Below are 23736 nucleotides of genomic sequence, written 5' to 3'. Positions count from 1 at the left end.
GTAAAATTAAAGTGTAGTAACTTGATGACATCTACATGTCAAATAAGTTTTATCAGGCAAATACATGGGAAGCAAAACAATATTTCAACATGTGAATAAACACTTCACATGGGATTAACTTTCAAATGTGGAAAGTGTGACATGTGAAACATTTCACCACGTTTCAGATGCAGAAATGATCATGTGTAATAATATGTAACACATGGAGAAACCTTCTCCATGTGAAATGTTTTCCTGCATGTTTAAATATGTCCACTTGTGTAAAATACAATTTTTGGATGATGTTGCTCCGTCTCTGCCATCCGATCATATAACACACAAATAAACAAATAATATGCATTATAAATAAACTCAAACACCCCATGCAGTCCAACAACACCCATGAAAAATGATCTGCCTGCAGCTGATACCTTGGGGGAGTGTGTGTCTCAAACTAATTAGGATGTGGGCTGGATGTGAGATAAGCCTTCCAGGCTGACAGGTGGATCATCGCTGCATGTAATGACCTAAAAGTTGAGGCTGGGGTCTGAGCTGACTTTATCTGTCTGCGCTCCGTTTCCCTGCATTAGTCCCCAGGAACCAAAATAACTCTTTCAACCGCTGATGCCTGAACATGACAGAGATGACAGAAAAAAGTTGGATTATTTCATGAAGCATGCGGCACGTTGTTCGCAGGGTGGGGTTTAATGCATGCCCCTTCCAGAGAAGGCAGCACCGCTGAGCTGAATCAGAAACATAAGGCTTCTCCTTTGTAGCGACATCTTGACATGCAGCTATCAGCAAACCAACCAATAGTTTTTTCACAGCCTCTGCCTGATGTGCAGAACTCTTTATATTTCCAGTCTAATGTCAAGCTGACTTCTCACAGGCTCTGTGTTTGGGTGAAAAATACTAAGAGGAAAAACAAGAAATTCTGTTGAACAATCACTTTGGAGAGACCTAAAGGAGACTCATGCTATCTAGCCAATGCTAACTGTTTGTTTTACACAGCTGGATGTGAAGGACATGTTGAAGTTTTGGATAATTGATTCCCTCTTCCTGCTGAATTTCTACAGTTTATCCTCACAGTGACCTGCACAGCTAGTCCTTAAGCTTTAAGCTGCAGTGTTTTATGTTTCGATTATTTTTTTATACATAGTTCATCTATAAAATTTAAATTTAGCTTAACATTTAACTCGTTATGTGATCATGTATTTTAGACATTTTTTGGTAAACCACTTCTGAACATTTTTCTTTTGAAATTAATTTTATATATATTCTTCTTTGGAGTATGAATTATTGAAAGTTATGACAAAAAACAAATTCAGTTTTAAAAATCAAAAGGCTGTGGTTTCAAACTATTTGATCCTGTTTAGGTTTGTTTATAAATTGTGAATTTATGAAGTTGTTGATTCCAGTTTCTCCTTGCTTAATATCACATTTAGTATCAAGGAAGTTATTGAAAAGGAAAAAGTTACAGCTGCCTCCACTTTTTTGAATTGTGGACTTTGTGATGAAATATTCAAAGACATTTACCAAGTTTTTGCTTTCAGCTTTGTTAAGGTTTTGTAACTCATAATGGTCGGATTAATATCAGAATCCAGAATTATTGTAAAATGTGTAACAAAGAGACAAAGGAGAATGAAGGGACAAAGTTTCTGCAAAGTGATTATAGGCAAGCAAAGTAATTTTATCTGCATAGCAAACAAGGCAATTCAAAGTGCTTTACATGATTAGGAGGAAATAAAACAACAAACAATCTAAAACATTACATTGTATTAGGAATGTGGGCTACTCTTTATCCTGCTCCAGCAGTTATTAATCAAAGTCAGCTCTAAATGGGTATTTAGCCTTGGTTTAAATTAACTCAGTATTTCTGCAACTTTCTGGATGTTTGATTCATTTTAGTGAAACGGAAACTGAAAGCTTCTTCTCCACGTTTGGTTCTGATTCTGGATTTGCAGAATAGACCTGAGTGGTCCAGAGTGGTCTGCAGGTATTTTAAGCATTTTCAGCTTGTATGTTTATTATGTGTGTCAAACTGTTGTCCACTGAGAAACACCTTGATGCTGATGTAACCAGGTAGTTCCCTTTAAACACTAGAAAAAACCACAAACTCTCCCCAAAGTTCAGGATCACACAGCAAGATACGGTAATTTGAAATGTGTTTCAAAGAAAAGGAGGGCAGGCGCTACAGTCAAAAACTAGATTCTTAAAACATACCATAAATAATTGCCCTTTATTCATAAATGTTTGAACATTTTCTGACTTTTAAACTTGCCAAGAAACTACAAAGGAACAAAATTCACACATTCATCAACATGCCCTCTGATGTTTGCATTATTTAGGAAGAAAACTCATTAAATCACCATATTCAGCATATTCAAAGCCTTTTGTTTTTAGTTATCTTGGAGCTCTTTCCAAAGGAGAGGAGGGCATTGAACTGTTTTAGACCATAGTGACAAAAGACCTTGTTAAAATGACAAAGAACAAGGTTGTGTGGGACAGACCACCGACTGGCCACGGAGGGACGGAGAAAGCAGCAGAATACTAATTTGTTCTTTCACACGCAGTGTGCGAGAAGGCAGCAGGGGATGTCAGGCAAAGTCCTGAGCTTTTCTTGGACAGCACAAAAATAAAAAGTAAAATAAACTAAGACACCCTTTTCTGTGTGGTACTGAATCCAACCAGAGCACAGATAATATATGAAAAGTCTGTTTTTGTTTTAGCAGCTAAAAACCAAACCGTTAGATGGTAAGAACTAAACTCTGCTGTGTTTTTCTCTGCAGGTTTACGGAGTTCTTGGAGCCCTTTGAGAGAGTTATCCAACCGGAGGAGCTGTGGCTCTACAGGAATCCTCTGGTTGAGTCGGACCACATTCCTAAAAGGGTTATGTTTGTAAGTACATTACATATCTCAAAAGAAAGAGTAGTCTTCCTCTGAATCTTCTTTAACTGTTTTAATGATTTAAAGCATCTATTTATCATTGGTGCTCAGAGATTGACTTTCATTTCCAGAGTTTGTTTGTTTAGCAGTCAGGGAACTGTTCCCATGGCAGTTATCTTTCTTTTAATTAGTAATGAAAGTATTTTTACAGTTTTAATTCACCCAGATCAGGCCCAAAAGCCTGGGCGCAGTGAGGGGCTGGGCTCTTCAGAAACACATAAAGACAATTACAAAGTCAGTCTTCTACCACCTGAAGAACAGGACAGACTCCAGTGTTACTGCACATGCTAAAGAAAATCATCCCCACATCATGACACTGCCACCACCATGTTTCATGACTTGAATGGTGTGTTAAGAGAGACAGAAAATCTATCCAGTAGTTCAAAAGTGCAATAAGAATTGCAGCGCAATGTGTTATTTTTCCAGGAACCAGCAGTTTGTCGGCCTTAAATTTAGTATTTTGGTTCTGGGCAACTTTTACCATTTTCATTCAGAGATTCTTCCACCTGAGCTGAAGATCTCTGCAGCTCCTCCAGAGGTGTCAGAGGCCTCCTGACTGCTGCTTTGATTAATGCTATAATTTTTGAGGCCTTTAAAAACCATCCCAGATTTTAATGAACAAGAAAAACTTCCAACTCTTACATCAGCTTCTTTGTGTTGATATAACTGTCCTCAAGTCTAGTTTTCTGCCAAGCATTGTGGCATTGGAAGAAATGTTTAGTTTTAGTCAGACACTCCATTTTCTCCAGTGAAGTGAATTTGTAACAGCTGGCAAAAATGCCTACAGGCAACAAAACGCTGTGTGTTTTCAGTTTTTGTGGCGTCTCAACGCTTTTCTTCCTCTACTCAAGTCAAAATGTCTATTTAAATGTGATGTTGGATATTTCAGCTCCTGTGAAGGGACTGTCTGGTTGCACTGGATTTTAACTGATATAAAATATAAAATAAAGCAAAAATAATTTTAAACAACTGCTTAAAATGACTGCTTATTTATCTCACTTCATTGTGAACTGTTTGAGGGACTGGCTCTTCGATCCCTGAACTCCTCACTCACATGACGCCTGCTGAGGAGCCGGTGACAGGAAGTTTTATGACAGCTTAGTGTATAAAATACATTCTATATTTAAAAACAGGATACTTAGCAGTTAGAATGTTTTTACCATGTCTGTTTCTGCCAGACCAACCAGTGTCGCGTGAGTAAAGAGGTCAAAGCATAATTACAATCTGTTTGGTGGAGCTCAAAGTGACTAATTGCCAGATAGATTTGATGAGTAATTCTGTAAGCATTTCAAAGTGCATTAGTCATTTATATCTCTGGCAGCCAGTCATGAAACATGAATGCCAAATTCTCCAAGCTGACAATTGATCTGGAGAGCTGAATGGGCCTCAACGCAAACTGTTTAGCTCTGCTCTATTATTCTGTTTCTCTTTGAATATTGACAGTTTTTATTAGCTGGGGTATCAATAAATCTTTGGGAAAGACATTTCCATCAATCGGGAATTGAAAAAAAGTCCCTTATTCCCTGGCTACATGTCTTCTGGGGAAATAATCTGTCCTGTCAGACATTTTGTAGTACTTCCACTCTGACAGCAGCCCTGAAGGTCTGGAGAAGTTATCCAACTATTACTATGAGTGCATGGATAAGATTTACATGATGCTACAGTACGGCTCACTGTGACCTTCATAATGAATGTTGTAGAGGCCGGAGGGCAGCTCCAAGTGTCACTCCTGCATATTCCAAGTGTGAGAAGTGGCAGGAGGTTTTTTTCTTTACTCCTGTAAATATGGAAGACATGCAAGGCTGCAGGAATATTTTAGCCAATGAGTTGATTTTAAATGTTGTAAATAATTTGTGAATATAGAAATCCTAATTTTTCTGCTAAACACAAAATGATCCCTACGACTGGAAACCTCATCATTACTAATGAGATTTCACAAACAACCAGATAATTGTTTCTTCACTAATGGATTTAATAAACTTACGTTTGGCTATAAGGTCACATGGTTTCACATAAACACCGGCTGTATTTTACAAGTTTCAAATAAAGATTTACTGTGATGGGATGTTTTTTATTCATAGTCTCTAAAGGTCGAAGCAAACCAATTAAAGAGGCTGTTAAACGGAGGACATAAAATAATAAACTATAGTTGCCTGCATATGTCAGAGCAGTTTTTCTCCAAACAAGATTCCTTCACCTCCTCCTAATATGACTGATAATAATACTACAACAGCATATTCCTACAGTGACATCATCTGACATCGAAGTAGACAAGCCATTAAGATTAGGAACTTACGTTCTTTCAACCGTTTGGATTATGTGTATGCATGTGTGTGTATGCGTGTGTAGGTGTGTGTGTATGCGTGTGTAGGGGTGTGTATGCGTGTGTATGCGTGTGTATGTGTGTGTAGGTGTGTGTATGTGTGTGTTGACTGGGTGCAAATTTCATCGTTCATCATAGTCTCTTTACTTGCTTCTGCCACACTGCAGTTTCTGTGTTAAAGCCATGAAGATTTGGAGAATCTTATCTCTAAATCAGCTGTTGCTTAGGGCAGAAATATAAAACAATTTCATCCTGGATTTAATTAATACTTTCTGTGGCAACAGTTATTACCTCTGAGCAGAGGGAGCTCAAATCTCCTATCAAATTAGACAGAAACTCTGAGTGCTGGTTGGAAGAGCCACTGAACAATAAAATCAGTTGTTGGGTTTTTCAGTTTTGACAGGTTCAGGTCACAAGTTAATGCAGGAGTGTTTTCGTGTTGAGCAGATCCCCTGGAATCCTAAAATCACTGTAATTATTACCATTTTGTTGTTCTGTCTTATTTCCTTACAGGCAATTTCTTTCCTTACTCCACTGGCAGTGATATTCGTGGTGAAGATAATTCAGAGAACGGACAAGACGGAGATCAAGGAGGCTTGTTTAGGTGCGTGAAAATCTTCCCTTCAGTTCTCATAATTAAAGTGCTGAAAATGTTTTTCCTAAATGCATTTCCTGCTACACTTACATGAAATTTAGAAGCCTTGGAATGTGAATGATTTGGCCTGTAATAGTAACAGCATATGTATTATACAAAAGTTTCTGCCCACGCTTTATTCGATTTTTTATGCTTCAGCAATGAACAAATTTTGTTAGGATTTCTTTTAGCTCAATATGTTTTTCCTTCCTCTGCCTGAAGCGATCTAGCCAAATGTAAGGAGTTCATTAGTCATTATGGCGCTGATCTTTAAACTCTATGACCTCGTGTGTCTGTCAATATGCCACCATGAATATCGCTCTTAGCCAAGTATTTACTTATTATCAATTTAAAGCATCTTCTTTCATTCTCTACCAGGACCCAGTAGTTTCACACACATTTTTTCCTACTTTCCCTGGAGGTTGAGTGCCAGAAAAAGGCATCGGCGCTGCAAGGCATTAAGAAAGTTTAACACAAATCCAATTAAAGAGACACACAGTGATGAATCAGGTGGAAAGCGAGTGGCTCAGTGCAGCAGAGATTACATTGCAGTGGAGAATTTAACGAGCCCCTCACCGCCTGCAGAGAAGGACTTCTGCAAACCAGTTTAGAAAACTGTGAAACTCAGGAGAACAAAGAACTAAAGGAAGGAAGACTGTTCTGCATTTTATGACAGATGTCAGACAGATCCGAGTTCTGAGGATGGCATTAAGAAACGGTCTCTAAAATGACACAGAAAAATATTAAATTAATTACTCTGATTGGTGTAAAGTTGTTTATTTTTAAAACATTGACAGACATATTAATTTTTCATGTCAGAAGCTTTCAGAATGCAGTTCCAAATGTATCACTTTGGAAAGCATCCCCCAGGGCTCTCTACTTCAGAAACGCAAACAAGATTACAGGACATAATTAGGTTTAAATAGATTATGCTTGGTAAGTTTATGCTCTTTACTTTTGCTGATATATGGGCATATATTGTGTGGTACATTGCTTTCTGCCACGCTCCGTATTCTACTTCATGGTAGAAAGGAAAACGTTTTAAAAAGTCGTCTAATAATCTTTTATCATTCCAGAAGTCACGCCGCTTAATTACGCGATTATCTCTGAGTCAGAATATAATGAAGCCATCTGAGGGTCATATTTCCCACCAGACTACTCACTGAGAATGAGTCAAAGATGATTCCGGAGCGCTGACTTTAATCGTGATTATAAAGTTGAAACACTGTTTTCCACCCTGGTAATGTGATATCACAGCGATGCTACTGTTCGCTTTATGTGGGGGAGTGTTTGTGGTCTTTTCATGGTTGGACTCATTTGTCAATTCTACAGCTTTACTTTATTTTTCTCTCCATAATGAGTACACTGATCATGCATAACATTATGACCACTGACAGGTGACCAGATTTCTTCATTACAATTAGTGGGCAATATCAGGCATTTTCCCTCCTTTTTTTTTGATCAGGAAAATGGAGCAGTGTAAGGATTTCAGAAGTTTTCCAGGTTTGAAATTGTGATGACTGAATGACTGAATCAGAACATTTCCACAATGCAACTCTTGTGGGATGTAGCAGGTCTCCAGAGGCCAAAGTCGACCAGAAGTGGTTCATGGAGGGAACGAACAGACAGCAGGGGATGAGCAGCCAAGGGTTACTGATGCTGCTGCGTTTGGTCTGATCCAACAGACGAGCCGCTGGAGCTGAAACTGTAGGGAAAGTTCATGTTACTTCTGATCTGAAGGTGTCAAAATGGACATTAGACCTTAGCTATGGGGTTGCATAGCAACAGATCAGTCAGGTTGGGCATGTTGACCACTTTCTATTGCTAAAAAACAGCAATGGAAGCATGAAAACAAGAACTGGAGCACAGCCAATGGCTGACAGTGATCTGGTCTGATGAATCATGTTTTCTCTCACAACATGCGGATGCCCAGATCAAAACACACAGAGCAAAATGGTTTGAGAGTTGCTAGAGGTGCAAAAATAAAAATATAATAAAAAAAATGAAAACCTACAGACTTTAAACAATCTGCTGCAAAAACCTCATGGGGAACCATTCAGTATTAAGCAAATGTCACAGTCAGTCCTGGAAGCACTGATGAACCAGGTAGAAGGGAGGACATAGGATGCCATCAATGCAGTAGTTCCCAACAGTATTCCTATTGCGTGATTTTAAAATAATGCCTGTACCCTGAGGCATCCTGATCAGACGCCTGGAACAGATTATCTGACTCCTACATCCAAAAGCTCTCCACTGAGCTCAGCACAGAGGAGGTGAACGGCGTCAAAGTAACAGGAGTGAGAATCCTGATGAGACTCAACCGCTGTGGATGTTGGAGAAAAGCTGAGTGAATCCTGAATGCTGCTGAGAAGAAGAGCAAACCCTCATCATCCTCACCTGCAGACTGACTGAAAGCAACATGGAAATGTTTGCACTGTTAATTAGATGCTTCAGGCAAACTGTAAATGTTACTGTGACTGCAAAGACAATGACAAAATATGAAAAGTAAAAAATGTCCTGCCACAGAGTAATGAGGAAAATATATCAAAATTGCTGACATAGAATATTTATTTTTTCATTAAAACACAGCATGGATGGATGGACCGACTCAGGAGACTCAAGGGCAACTGAACACAATCTGAATGTGACACAGATCATTTTCTCAAACAGATTAATGTCGTTTGGATACACTGGGAAGATGAATGCAGCAGATGTTCGGATGTCTGGCTTCATGAACGGGCCAATCACTCCAGCTTCTCCTCAGCTCTGTTATTTGCAGACAGTTATAAAAAGCTCTGGAACCATGAAGCAATTTAGGAGGATTCATTTTTACTTTAAAACCATTCGACTACTGCACGGTTTCCAGTCACCAGGATGAAACCAAGCTCACAGACTGTCAGACAGTTTTAGGAACGCACTATGACCAGCAAGGCAAAGACAGTTCCAATAACGTCTGCACCATTGGAACCATAAAATAAACTGTTATGTCAGGTTAATTATAACGACTGCTGGTTTTGTTCAGCAAAAGTCCCCAATTCATTATTGTGCAATAGGAAGTAACAGAAGGCTGGATAACTCTTGGATTTACTCCGAGACGTCTGAGCAGGATGAACTAAGTCCCACTGGAGTCCACTGGGAGTAAGGGCAGGTTCTCTCCTCTAACTATGAGACCCACTGGACTCCTTATAGATAATTAAGTGAACATTCAGTTTCAGTGCAACTTTGACCTACTGACCAACATTACGTTTCCTCTCTCCCATCACAATGAGCCATTTATTTCTTTCACAGTCAGATTTTGCCTGTGGCAATCCACGTCTTCAGGGAAATCCCGTCGATGTTTTTGCTCTTTTAAGCTGCATGAATTGTAATATTAGCAAGAGTTTAATGCTTTACATCTTAGGTCTTTAACTGGCCTTAAAATCCATGTTTAAAGTGACTGAACAATGATTTGTTTAAAGTCGAACGCTCTTGCAACAATAAGTAATTTGACCTGCTACTTCATAATAACTTTAAATTAAAGATTGTTAGCATTTGGACTCCTACTTTGTAATTTGCCATTCTCTAAATGTCTGAGCTGCAATAAGACTTTTGTAACTTTTCAGATGTTCCATCCAACATGTATTCATTGTAAATATTACCAGAATAATAAAGAATAAAATCTTAAGAAGCAAAGATGGCATGAATTCAATCACATCTCCAAAAAGTAATGGAAAACAGCACGGCTTATGTGATTCTCCATGTCAGTACATTAATAACCCAAAACAATTTATTGTTCTAGACCTTCTTTTTGCTGTTGTTAAATTGGATAATTTTACATCTTAAATATCATGAAAGCAACAGGGGTGTTTATAGTTTCTGACTGATTTTTAATTTTGACATTGTGTTTATTTAATTCGTTCATCTCAGATTTAAACGACATTGTACTTCTAAACGCACTCTGAGCCATTAGCTAACTTTACTTCAAACCAGTTCGGAGTGACAAGATTCAGACTCGTCTGCCTTCGATGAGGATCTGTTGCACAGAGGGACAGAAATACTTTGAACATCAAGAAGATAAACGTCCCGCGCAAGAGAACAAAGTGGTTTTTTTTCATAATAGAGTGATAAATTTCATGATCTGATGAGAACTGGACAGAAACCTATGTTAGATTTTTTGCAGTGCCCTAAAAAAGTTGATGCAAACAGATGAGAAAGCTTGCAGAGCTGTATGGGGTGAAGATCACACACATCACACACAGACTGATGAACCTACAGAGGGAATCTGACACCGTAGAAGTCTCAACAAAGCAAAGCTGCTTTTCTTGTGATAATGAGTCGATGCATCTCCTTTTCACAAGGTATCGACTTTTTGTTTTCTTTAAACAAGATGAATGCATTTGTTATCTCAAGGAACACACTTTGTTTCTTCAACAATATCAGACAATTTAGGAGAACAGATGGGTGTTTGGTTAATTAGATTTCAACTGACAATATCTGTGTGAATGTTAGGGGAGATTCATAACTCAACATGAAAACAAAGCATAAATGTGATGCTTTTATTGAAGGAGGTGGATTATTAGTGCGGCTGTAACCATTACGAGGAAACTATTTTGTTTACTCATTAAATTTCCCTCAGTTATTACCAGTGAAGCAAGCCATTTATACCAAGACAAAAAAAACAACATAATAATAATCTGTTGTCATGACAAAGTTAGGATTATTTATTTATTTTTTCTGAAGAAAATAAAGCAGCTATAAAAATGATAAACTCAACATTTTCAGTTCTTCTAAATGCATTATGTTGATTTTGTGGGTATAAATGTCTTTGTTCTCTCTTGTTAACTGCCTTCCTCAGATGCATCAACTCTTTAGTGTTTTCAGGAAACAGACAGTCTGGTAAAAACCAACTCCTTGTTCTACGCTTTGCTTCACACAGAAGGTCTGGTTACTGAGAACGACTGATTTCTGGAGGCTTGGACTCTGAACTCCTAAATGACTGGATCTGATTTTACCTAAACACAAAAATTTGGCCGTCATGTTTGTACAAAGTGTGCAAAACTGACCAGAACTTGTATAAAACTGTGACTGAGGTTTGTACTACTACATAATGAGACAATGTAAGATTTGTTTTAATCCTTGTCCTTCTGTCCTCAGCTGTGTCCCTGGCACTCGCATTAAATGGAGTCTTCACAAATACTATCAAGCTGATTGTTGGCAGGTATCCTGAACAAGTCACTTCACGGCGCTGTCAGTAGCTGCTTTTCCATCCACAATATAATTGTGCAGGTTGACATTTAGAAAATAGATTTGCATAAGGGAAACATCAACTTAATGTTAGAATGAGATGTTTTTTTGGCCGTATCAATTTTGGTTTATTTAGGAAAACTGCAAGTTTGACTAACAACCAGATATTTCCACTGGCACAAACTATGAAGAATGAGACAGGAAGTAGTTGGAGAATGATGAGAATTTGCACACATTTGTAATGGAAACACAGCTAATGATGCTCAGGTTGAAGTTGCAGTCACTCCATATTTTGAGACTTATAATAGCTGTTCTCTTCATTCATTGTAATCACATGAAAACTAATTTTTCAGACCAAGGCCAGATTACTTCCAGCGCTGTTTCCCAGATGGTCAAATGAATGCAAAGATGCTGTGCACCGGCGAGCCGGAGATGGTGTCTGAAGGGCGCAAAAGCTTCCCCAGCAGCCATTCCTCCTGTGAGTAAAGAAATCACCGCTGGCAACTGCAAAACAATATGCAACCATATCAGATCTCTCACACCACCTTATTAAAACTGAACGGTAGCGTTTCAGTTTGAGCTAATAAGAAATGCCACTGTGCTGACAGATTGTGCTCAAGATATTTTTTATTGTTGCCGAAGATGTAATATGCAGACCCTGAGGAAACTTGTCATGAATGAGTCCAGCATATTTCACTTCTGACATATGTGACAGATGATAAAACGTTCAGTGCTTCACCTTCATCTGACTTCCTGCTGTGCTCAGCTACATGAAGCAGGGAGGATTGCTGGCCATTTTGGGCCAAACAGCGTAGCAAGCTGTTCCACCTCAGCACTATGCTCAATAATTCACGTTTCTTCTGGTGTAAAGGAGACGACTGGAGAAAGGTTCACTGGGATTGTTTGCTGCGGTCCCTGCAGATGGTGCACAGTGCAGTGGACACCATGTAGCTCTGTGTGTTACAGTCTTATTTTGGGTATATTCAAATTTGCCACTTCACATATCCAACAATGTCAACATTTCAATTCAACACGCTTTTCTGAAATATTTAGTGTTTTTGGTTTTGGTGCTGTATAATGTGAACAATCCCTAACCCTTATCTAACTGCATTTAAACTTAAAACATGATATTTACAAAATAGAAGGATTCCTTTGTTGCTACTTTTTTATACTTTGTTGACTGCAGAGCTGTTATACCTGAGCTAAACCTGAACAACAAACTGTTGGAAAGGCAGAGAACATAACTTTAAAAAAGTGTCTGCCATCATGGCAGATTGGAGAGAAAAAATATTGATAAAATCATCTGAAAAAACATAAAGCGACAAAATGTCAAAAATATTACGTAGGAAGCATTTTTACAGAGATTGGTCATTGGGTATTAAATACTAAAGTTAGCGTTTTCAGTTTGATACAGAATAAATTTTAAGTATTCCATTCAAATCAAACATAATTTTTCTTTTTTTTTTATCCCTAAAGGAATATAAATAACTGACATAATCTAAATATCTTGGGAGGGTGTCCCAATCCAGTGGCAGTCTTTGAGGATCTGGCCGATGCAGGACTTATGTCCTGTTGCCTAGCAACGGAGATGGTGCTAAACACTAACTGGTAAAAATGGAGCTCAAGATCTTGCTTTTTAAAAATTTTATACTGTAGAGGCAACATCAGTTTTATTGTCTCAGGCTGAGAGATAAACAAGATAAAATAACTTTATTTAATCTACAAGCTTTTCAAAAATATCAAGTACTGCTGGATCAGAATAGTTCATTTTCTACCTCATTAGCAGCTGGATTTTTTTTAGCTGTTTAAACTCCCCTCAAACATGAATGCATTGATTTTTATTTTTACTTTGAAGCTTTTTTCCATTAATATTACATGTATACAGAGTTCTGCCCCTGTTCTGCCTATTTTGAACAATGAAAATAAATCTTTAGAGAAAGAAATCTCTCAGTCTGCTGTCTTTACTGTGACAGGCTGATTTTAACTGGAATAGTTTGTCCATGCTCAATCAGGCAGAACGTTCAGGTAGAAAGAAGTTGCCTTTGGCTGCATGGTTTGTGATTTGCTGGCATCACGGTTTGAGCGTGTCGGCCTTAAACCTGCAGATCAAACATGCTGCTACTGTTACACAGTAACACACCCAGACATCAGATGCCTTACACATTTAGTTTCGATTGAGTTTTAAAGCACTTCCAGTCAGATTTCAGATTAAAGTTTAATGCTCCTCAACACACCTTCTATAAGCATGGGAGGCTTTGAGGCGCTCACTGGTTCCCATTAGAAACATTAGAAACTCTGCAGATCTGGATTAGATTTGTCAAAGCAACAGATTGAAAAGCCGCAACAAAATCACTGAGATGACATCTGCAGAACAAAAGTAATCCCATGTATTGCCCAAAAAGAGTTGAAAAGGCACAAGGAGCACATAAAAACTGAATGCAGTTTGAATGTTTGTAGCTCAGCATTAAGATTCAAGGATGTTTTTATTTTTATGCCACTTTTTCTTGTTTGTGGTACAAAATTCAGACTCATCAGATGTGAAGGCTGACATGAGGCTGCCAGCTCATAAACATCCATCTGTTTTCTATCTCTGCTCGTCCTTCCAGGGTCTTTGTTGATTTAACAAGTTTTAATATTATGGCTAAAAAGTTTGTCTTTGCTATTTTATAGAGAATGGATTATATAAACAAGAAACAACATTATATTTCTTATTAAACCCTGAACTAAGCCACTTAGTTTTATATAATGAACTTTTCAATTTAAGAGCTTTTTTTTTTTTTACCTTCTATTTAATATTTAAAATATTGTTTGGTTTTAATAGGAACTATGATTGTTTAACTTACTTTTAAATATATGAGCATCTATCTTCTGTTTTGCACCCCTGATTATATCAGTTAGTAGACGTTTGTTTTATGTGCATCACAGGACATTTTATAAAGTTATCAATAATAGATACAGAACCTTTAGACGTGTGAGAAGCTGGTGTCCTGATAGCTTTTAAACGCCCGAGATGTTTCCACTCCATTTGATAGTCTTGAAGGCTTCTCCCTTGTCCTTGATTAGATTCCCCCACCTCTCTGAAGCGAACTACATAACAGGAATTCGGTGTGGCATTCTCCTAAAAGAGAAAAACAAAGCAATAAATACCAGTTCACTAAACCCACTGCAGCCCATAAACAGGTCCTGAAGCACGACTCACATCACATTCATATTCATTTCACCATTTCCCTTGTGCATAAAAACCCAGCTGATGTTACTGATGGATATACTCCACTGAAAGATGCCATCTTTAGCATTAGCATAGTCTGTAATGCTTCAATTAATCCTTTGACCAGATTCTTTTCTGAATCCGCCTCCTTCACTATTGCATCATCATTTATATTTAATTAGCCAAAGATTACAACGTCTATCATCATATTAGTTCAGTACCAGGAGAGAATTCAGGTCTCCTCTTTGTGTTTCTGACAGTCGGGACGCAGAACAAAGCGGTTTTAATTTAATGCTAATACACATTTTCTGTTGACTCTTTATGTGCTAATAGGAGGATCAGCCTCAGGCACTAAGTGGTCGTTTAATATGCAGCTTTTCTAGTGGGAGTTAGCAAAGATATCCCACAGGTCACGATAAAGGTCAAAGATCAACACAGCAGAGAGGGGATGGCAGAGACCCAGAGATGGAAAGCATAATAATGCACTTTGTTTAGGTTCTCAGTCTTTACTGGGTATTAAAACCTGACAGCTTTGTCGCAAAGTAAACCATCAGAAACCCATATTAACTAATCTTAGTCTTTTCAGCTATATCAAAATTTGTGAATTTCACAAAAGTGATTCACTTTTTTCCATCATGGTAGTTTGGTTCTCATTACGGAGATGCAGAGTTTAAGTGACAGAAAGGAAGGTATCACCTTTACCTTCACTTTAATCTCAAATCAAATATTTTATTTGTAAGAAAAAAAGGTGCAATGTGAATCACCTCTGATTATTCTGCTCTTCTGTGTTTGTTCTTTGTCTCTCAGGGAGTTTGTTTAAGATGCATGCAGCTGATTCGTTATCAAGATGTTTTATGTTTCTCTTCTCTGGCCTTTTGGGAAACTCCTGCTGCCTCTGGACCGTCCTGCAGTCGTTCGTACATTCGGCTCATTGGTTTACCCATTCACTTAGTTAATCCTACAGATTTCACATGTAAAGGCTTGTTTATGAGTTTCTTTATGCAACGTGAAAGCAGGATGGATACTTGATGTCCCCACTCGAGCATAATGCATCCCAAGTGTTTGGCTAATCCTCCTGATTCCTTCCAGTTCCACTGATTGTTCTGGTAAACATATGGGCTCCGGATGGTTCTGGAATGAAAAGGAAAGAATTCAACAATGAGCCAGCCTGTTTCTCACTGTTGTCACGTTACATTTTTATTCCCATTCTTCCATCCAGCCTTGATTATTGAGGGACACTTAAAACTACTTTCAATAAACTCTTCATTTTATTTTATACAACTATACAGTTTGGTAAAATAAACCTTTTAATGTTTTGGCTTTTAACTGAAACTTATTGCTGCATGTTAATCAAAGCAGCTCAGACAGTATGATAATAATTTGTCATGATTTGTTCCAGTTTTATAAGAAAAAAATTCTGCAAAGGTTCTTTTATTATCATTAGTATTATGTAAAACTGACTGCTTTGAGCTTCGTTATAAAATTACTCCATCAAAAAAGTACCTGGTTGTTTTTATTATTTTGGCCATGTTTGAGAAATACTTGAGTCTCCATGGCAACCACTCAGCTGTACAAAACACATAGCTCATAGTGGACATAGCTCTGCCTTCGAGGCTCAGCTCCTTCCCTGCGTCTTCCCCACTAAGCTCCTGCAGACTAGCCAGCCACAATTAGCAAACAGCTGGTGGAGCTGTTTACCAGCTGAGCTCATTATTGGAGCTACTTCTTAGTGAAACACTAGTAAAAATGTTGTGAGGATTTCATGAAGGTGGAGCTTCAGAAAGAGCAGGAGCTTTTAAAGAAACTTCCACAATATGAAGATGTTAAATTACCTTGAAATTGGGTAATTTAACACCTGGACTTCTAATATGACTTTAGTTAAGTCATATTATTAATGTGACAGTTACTTTATTCTGTAATAAAATGGCACTATGTACCTGAAAAATACATAATACTGCTGCTTTAAAGGATTTTTGCAAATGAAAGTTAATTTCTTGTTGGAAGCCGAAAGTTAAACTGTTCAGAGTGGGACTGAGTAAGTTCCCAGGATAATGTAACTCTGTCCTCCCAAAGGACAAATTAAATTGCCTGAGCTTTGTTTAGAGCCAAAAAGACAAATAGTGTGGGCTGCTGCGAGGTTTGGGATGTGAAGGCGTCACCTCAAAGTGAGATGGATGGTCTCTGAGGGATGCTCAGACTGAGGAACTTTAAAGTAAAGGTTAGTCTCTAAAAACATCAGTTAATCTGTGTGGGTGTTGTGTAGCTCTCTCCAAACTGAAAAGTGTTAATTTTATCTGCAGCAGGATTTCCATCTTCTTTCCACTCATAAATTATTAGTTCTGTTCTTCCTGCTCTTGAGGAATTCAGTCACATAAACTCCCATTTGGTGCAGGCTGCAGGAAGACATTACCGTTTTTAACTGTGAAGTTTAATAAAAATATGAGCTAGTTCCACTACATGCTGAAATGTCCTTGGGCAAGACACAGATTCCCATGTTGCCCCCGGCAATGAGCTGGTGAGAGGTGGATGGATGAAGGAGTGGAAGTGCTACTGAAACTAACAAAGTGATTCATAAATCATTTATTTTCCTTGAAGAGCAAGATCTGATGATGATGATGATGATGAGGAGGAGGATTAACAAGTCATTTGCCTTAGCATAATGCTAGAGAGGAATTATCATGTAAAAATGAGAAATAGACACATTTAGGTAGAGTTTAGCTGAATTGTCTCATCTACAATTTAGGTTTTAGAAATTTACAGTGCCAGAAATAAAATGTAGATTTTTTGTGATTACAAGAATTAATTTGAGAAAAGGCAGACATTAAGGTTACGTTTCACTCTTATTAACTACATCACAAATAATAAATGTACTTTTATTCTGAATGGATGAAAATGTTTTGCTTTCAGTGTCAGTCATGTCTCACATTTACATCCAAACTGATTTAATGTTGAATCTTTGGGAGTTCAGTCTGAACAACAGGCTGAGCTAAAGTCTTCATGCCCAGTGTTTTCATCCCAATGTGTCCCTGTCACACTACCAACTTCAAGGTTACTTCATTTGATAAATAAATGCAAAGTGGTGCATGACTGTGAAATGTTAGGACAGTTTTACAAATGGAAACCTGAAAAGCTGCTGGAATCAGAAGTTTGTAGAAAAACCTTTCACTGCAGCTGAAAACCTCATTGAACAGAGCATGTGTTAGCATTTATGGACAGAAAATTCCAACAGATTATTGTTTGGATTAAGGTCTGGACTTTGACTGGACCGTTCTAACAGATGCTTTGGTCTTCAGGTTCATTGCTGTGTTTGAAGGTGAAGCCTCACTACATTTGTTTGCAGGCGTTTTCATATTTTCTCCACAGTTGTCCTGTTTTCCTTGGTCCTGTGAAAGAAGCAGCATAATGCTGCCATCACCGTGTTTCAGTGTGGAGGGTGTGGTCAGGATGTGGAGTGTTGTTTTCCATCATGGTTAGCATGTTGCAGTGATGTTAAAAAGTTTCATTTGGTCGTATTTCACCAAACATTTTCTAAGTTTCCAGTTTGGCCTTCATGACTCGTGAGAAGCTGAACAAAGTTTGAGTATAAATAATTCAGCATGCCATATTTTAACTATGTTAAGGAACTTAGTTTCATGGAAGAATCAAACTGTTTAGATCAGACAAATCCCTCATCACATCAGAGGTCTGGATGATTTGTTCTGAATGGAGTCGTTTTTATTGGATCAGTTCCCAAACAGGAGAGTCCTGGAGACAGTCTGACTTTGTTTCCCTGCTCTCCTCTCTGTTTTCTCAGAGCTCTTGTTCTGTCATGTGTTCTGGCCAGCTTGTTAGTTGAGTGACAAATGAGCCGGCTGTTTGCTTTGCTGCAGCATCAAATCGCTTTGCTTCAGCAAAAACTCAAATGGTTCCACTGTTCAACCTTTAATTCCCACAATTAGACCACCGCTGTTCCTCTTCTACTTCCCAGCAGATGTTGCTTAATGCACAGGCCTGCTGTCCGTTCACATTCATGTAGCACAGAGCTGTGAAATCTCAGTATTGGCTGCCATGTGCAGCGGTGAGCTGCTGGCCAATGTAATTGATTAAATGTTTACAAATGTTGCGCTTGGCACGGTCTTTAAGATCATTTTGTGATTTGGTATGCACACTGATTACACCTTCAGTTAGAAACCTGCAGCCTTGGTTTAGGACCTAACATGATTGCTTCTGTCCTGCTGCTAAATTACCTGCAGTTACAAAAAACACTTTAATCATTTTAAAAGGTTGTTTTAAAAATATCTTTCACCTGCAGGCATATGGCTTTCCATTACTAATACCCTGAAACTTGGTCTTTGTTTTTTACTTTTCTGGAACAAAACTGTTGATCTGCTTGACGTCGTCTCTTTCTGCCTTCCAGTTGCGTTCTCTGGACTCGGGTTTACCTCCTTCTACCTGGCCGGAAAGCTGCAGTGCTTCACAGATGGGGGCCGGGGTCGCAGCTGGCGTCTTTGTGCCATGGTTCTACCTCTTTACAGCGCCATGATGATTGCTCTGTCCAGGACGTGTGACTACAAACACCACTGGCAAGGTCCAACCAACAAAACCGTTATGTCTGTGTTTAGACTTTACAGAATCATCGCTGTAAGCTGGAATGTTATATCAGTCATTAAATTTATTACAGAGTGATTTCAGGCATGTTTCTTTTGAGTTAGTATGCCTAATGATGAGTTTCTCAGAAAATCAACTTCTTGTTAAGACTAAAGAAAGGATTTTCATGGATGTTATGAGTGAGTTTCTTTGTCAAAGCAAAGTCACAGAGTCTGGAAGAAGAGTGAGATTAAAGAAAGATGGAGGTTACCAGGAGATATTTAATAATAAACAAAAGGAACAATTTGCAAAGGGAGTGGAGAGGAGAGGGCAGTGAAACCAGAACAATGAGAACCTGTGGATGTAAATACTGAGCGAAGACAGGAGAAGAGCATCAGATGCAGGTGATGAAATCAGGTGATTGGGGACAGCTGTGGGAGGGAGAGAACTGTCAAGCTGAAGAAAGATGAATAATTAACATAAAGGAGCTGAAATAAAACTCTGAGAAACTACAAAATGAGAGGGAAGGGAACAGAACGGAGTGTAACAGCAAAAAGAGCCGAACATGAGAATTATCTAAGTCTAATGGCAACACATTACCAAAAATTATCACCAAAAATAGGAGACATGAATAGAGTATGGTGAGACATAAAAATATAAACAAGGAAATAATCCAAACCCAAAAAATGAGGAGGAATCCTCACAAAACTGAACAAACCAGCACAAGTTTTAAAACGTTAAATGTTTTAAATGTGTCTCCTGGAAAACTAAAAGAATGACCTGAGGGGGGCTGGGAGCGAGAACTGCGTGGGTGTGTGGGTTTCAGATAGAAAAGAAATAACATGATGACAGCTCCATCACATTGTGTTAATTAGTTTTAGAAAGCCATATGTTCTTGGCAGCAAACCCAACAGCTTTTTTTACAACCTGCCTTTATTTATTTACAACCAAAACAACACAAATCCAGCATTTACAAGAAAGCCCATCATTTTCTGAATCCTCCCTGGATCTGCGTTTCCCTCCTGCTCGCTCTCCGTCGGCTGGAAGTAAGCTGCAATAGAGCAGTCCATTAAATTTGAGGGTCCCCAATCTGCTGCCAGTGTAAACACAAGCTGGGAGCTCCCATTAGCCCAGATGCTACACTGTGCTTGATGAATATTAATACTCTCACCATCACTAAACTAATCTATTAAATCAAGTCACAGTCTGGTAAATTCAGTTGACAGGAATCAGAAGAACGTCCAGGCCACCGGCTCATCCGCTCTGCAGATCCTTATTACTGGAAGGTGAAGCAGTTTCATGTTTCATTCAACTTCTGTTTTACAGTGCAGATATTAGGGAAGTTTAGTTCAAGTTTGATCTATTTTCAGCAATATCTGCTTAATATTCATTACAGCAGTGCTATATTTTGTGATGTATGATAGTTAAAATGGGGTCAGCTGTAATGCAGACCTGCTCAGCCTCTGACAGAGAACCAGAGATGGCCCGGCCCGAGGTGAGTGAGCCAGCTCAACGATTCATGGCTCTGCCTTTCATGTTGCTTCCATCAACCTCTAAACTCGGCAGCGGTGATGGATGTTCGCTGAAACATCGCAGCCCATACAGCAATGCCTAATTAACCGGGCCCATTCCACGACTGCAGGTGTTATTTATCACCACACTCCTACAGGGGGAAGGGAATCCCTTCAAACCAGGATCACTGCAGATAATGCTGCGTTTTGTACCGTCATGTAGACAGGCATAAACTGGAGATGGGTTTTCAATAAAAGAGTTGGAGATTTTAGATAACATCCTGAAAATCCAATATGGCTGCTTTGCATGTAGGATTTAAGGGCAACACGCAACGGGGGCGTCGGGTCAGCAGATGCTTCTTGGACTTGTTCTGTTTAGGCGTAATGAAGCTCCATAAACACAAAATCCCACCGAGTTTCTGCTTTACTGCAAATGTTTCTACAGCTAAATTTCAGTTTAATGCAAAAATACTTGAATAATTCCAACTGAAAGTTGTTTTAAATCATGTGATACACATTTCTTTAAAAGTTGTTGAATATGCTGATGATTGTCTGCAGAAGTCATCGTTTCCATTTCCCATAAAATTGCACAAATTGAAACTGTAAAAGTAAATTTGCTTAATAGAAACAAGCCAGTTTCGAAATACTCACATTTTTTGATAAAGAGTTTTTACACTGGGATGAATTGATTTTTTTTTGTCTGTATTAAAACTAGTTAATTTCTCAAAATTGCAATGGAAAAACTTATTTTGCATCACGAGTCACATGATCAACAACCAGACATTGCCACTGGCGTAAACCACGAAGAAGAAGATGACAGGAAGTTGTAGGAGGACGATGGTGCAGCTTAACGACTTTTCGTGTGAACGAACTTATACAAGTGTGATTGTGTTTTTCTGACATTAGCAGAAAATTTGACAAAGTTTTGATTAATGGAGATGCAGCTCCTGTTGCCTCTGACTGAAGAAACTCGGTAGTATAACAGTTTGATGAAGAGGATGCTTGTGGTCGTCCTCCTTTACCGAATCGTCTCCAAAGGTTTCAGGTCATCGGCTCTAATGCTGAAATTTCACTCTCCACAACAGACTTATGCAAGACATGCAGCCTGTTACAGCAAACACTGAAGGACTGAGGGGTTGTGAAGAAGTGCAGTCTGCTCTGACCCTTCTTTTATTCGGCTTCACTGCAGCGTCTCCAGTGTAGCCTGCTGCTCACGTCAATGTTGAGGCATTTGTTCTCACTTCCTGCGGATGTTTTTCATTTGTGTTTGTGGTGGAAAAATAATTCAGAACGGCAGAAGAAAAAAAAATTAATATTGAAAGATAAATATATGGCCACAGAGAATATCAAAGAGAAATTCATTCCTTTCAACATGTAAAAAAAAAAATACTTGCTTCACTCATTCCAAATAGATACACAGTATTTATTTCTGTGTGAGTGCAAATAAATAGATTCACCAGTCAGTGAAGTAGGCCGATCTTGCTATAATGTGACTGGAGCCTTTCCACAATTGAATTTAATTCTTTGTGGCATTTATTCAACAAGGTGTAAGAAACAGAGTGAATCCTCTGTGATGGTCAAGAAGCTGACTGAGGTTTTGTAATGGAGTGGATTATCCTGCTGGAGGTTTTCATCCTAACATGGGTACTCAGTGGCCAGAGATGGTAAAAAGCTGGCTTTGAAATGTTCACAGTTTGGCCTAAAAGGCTGCCAAGAAAATATTCTCACGTCATTTGAGGCGCAGCAGTCTGAACTGTTGGCACAAGGCAGCTTTCATGTTAGTTACTCCAAATCCTGGCCCTTTCTTCTGAATCAAAACTCATTAAACATTTTTCCATTTTGGTTCTGCCCAAAGCTGACACCTTCTGTTGTTTTAGCCTCAGTTTACTGACAGGCTCAGTGTGCTCTTCTGCTGCTGTAGCCCAGCTGCTTTATAGTTTGAGGTGTTTGGTATTTAGGAACGGTTGTCTGTCCACCTTGTTTGTGAAAAAAACATTATAATAGCAGCTGTTGCATTTTTTTCTAAATTTAAATCAGACTGCTCATTCTCCTCAGACTTCTGATTTCAGCAAAGCATTTGCTCCAGAACCTTTTGCAACCTGGACATTCTTACTTTTTTAGACCTTTTCTGTCAACCAGTGAGATGACTTCCTGCAGATCAGGTTTGGTTTTCTGGCACTGCCTCCATGCTCAGTTAAATTTTAGCCAGTCTTTTTGTACTGCATCAGGTTGTCTAAATGCATTGTGTTGCTGCCATGTAAATTGGCTGGTTTGCTCTTTGTGTAAACAGGCTTTTGGACAGATGTACCTAATAATGTGGCTGGTCATTGAACATTGTTATTAGCTTGTAATTCCAACACTTGTTAGCCTGAAAAGAGAGCATGGCCATTAAGAAATCCCTCAGGTTTTCAAACCCAAACACAGTTAAGATTGGTTCATGTAATTCCCAGATCTGGGTTCTAATTTTAGAGTCTGTTGGTGTTCCGTACACCTAATGTGTCTGGAATCACCTCCCACATAATACCAGCATCTCTAAAGGCGCCACCAGAGGTACATGCGCCACAGTTTGAGAACCGTGTCATTAAAACGTGTTTGTGTGTCTTTGCAGATGCCTTTGTGGGAGGAGTGATCGGGTTGCTGTTTGCTTACATCAGCTACCGCCAGCACTACCCCCCCTTCCTGCACATGGACTGCCACCTGCCTTACGCCAGCCTGGCTGCGGCCAGCAGGGCGCCCCCCCCGGCCCAGGACGACCCGCAGCCCGTCGACAACGCCACCACTCTGCCCATGGAGGGCCTGACCGAGGGGCCAGTATGACTAGTGGCCCCCACTGAGACAGCCTCCTCGACGCCCACCAAGCCGCCAAACCCACCTCCCCATTCCTAGACAATGACTGGCTCTAATATACATTCCACTGGACGAAAAAAAAAAAAAAACACACTTCAACCATTTCCAAATGTTGATAATTTGTCTCGGTGACATCTACATTTTTTTTATCTTGTTTTTGTGCAGCAGCCGTTAAAGTTTATATTTAGATGTAAGAGAGGAAAGTCAGGATGTGGAACATCTCCTCTGAGAAAGCAGAGAGAACAACATGCTGGAAACCTGGGGAAAAGTCGTGTTTATGACTGTGAGCGATGAGTCAAATATTTCCACTTTCTGCAGAAACCTTTGCCTAATGAGAGGCGGGGTTTTAATGTTGTCTGCTGCACTAGATTGATTTTTTTTGGTGTTGAAGGTTTTGATGTAAACAATCAGTGAGGTAGTCTGAATTCACAGCAACCAAACCATAAAATTACATCACAGACAGATTTTAACGACTAGACTGAGAAATGGCATAAAAGTG

General features: G+C 39.0%; 1 protein-coding gene across 1 annotated transcript in view; it reads left to right on the top strand.

Annotated features, from left to right (window-relative positions):
* Positions 1–23377, top strand: part of plpp4 (phospholipid phosphatase 4) — a 45441-nt gene extending 22064 nt beyond the window's left edge. Inside the window, exons 2-7 of the mRNA XM_088012988.1 lie at positions 2769–2877; positions 5762–5852; positions 11016–11079; positions 11459–11583; positions 18710–18880; positions 22999–23377. Coding sequence (XP_087869114.1) covers positions 2769–2877; positions 5762–5852; positions 11016–11079; positions 11459–11583; positions 18710–18880; positions 22999–23207 — 769 coding nt within the window. The 3' untranslated portion in view covers positions 23208–23377. The remainder of the gene's footprint in view (positions 1–2768; positions 2878–5761; positions 5853–11015; positions 11080–11458; positions 11584–18709; positions 18881–22998) is intronic.
* Positions 23378–23736: the final 359 nt, after the last annotated feature.

The sequence above is a fragment of the Poecilia mexicana genome, unplaced genomic scaffold (genome assembly GCF_051168715.1).
Source record: "Poecilia mexicana isolate PSO_F unplaced genomic scaffold, ASM5116871v1 scaffold_15, whole genome shotgun sequence".
Classification (NCBI taxonomy): Eukaryota; Metazoa; Chordata; class Actinopteri; order Cyprinodontiformes; family Poeciliidae; genus Poecilia; species Poecilia mexicana.
The sequence above is the reverse complement of the archived record's forward strand: the minus strand, read 5'-3'. Positions and strand labels throughout refer to the sequence as shown.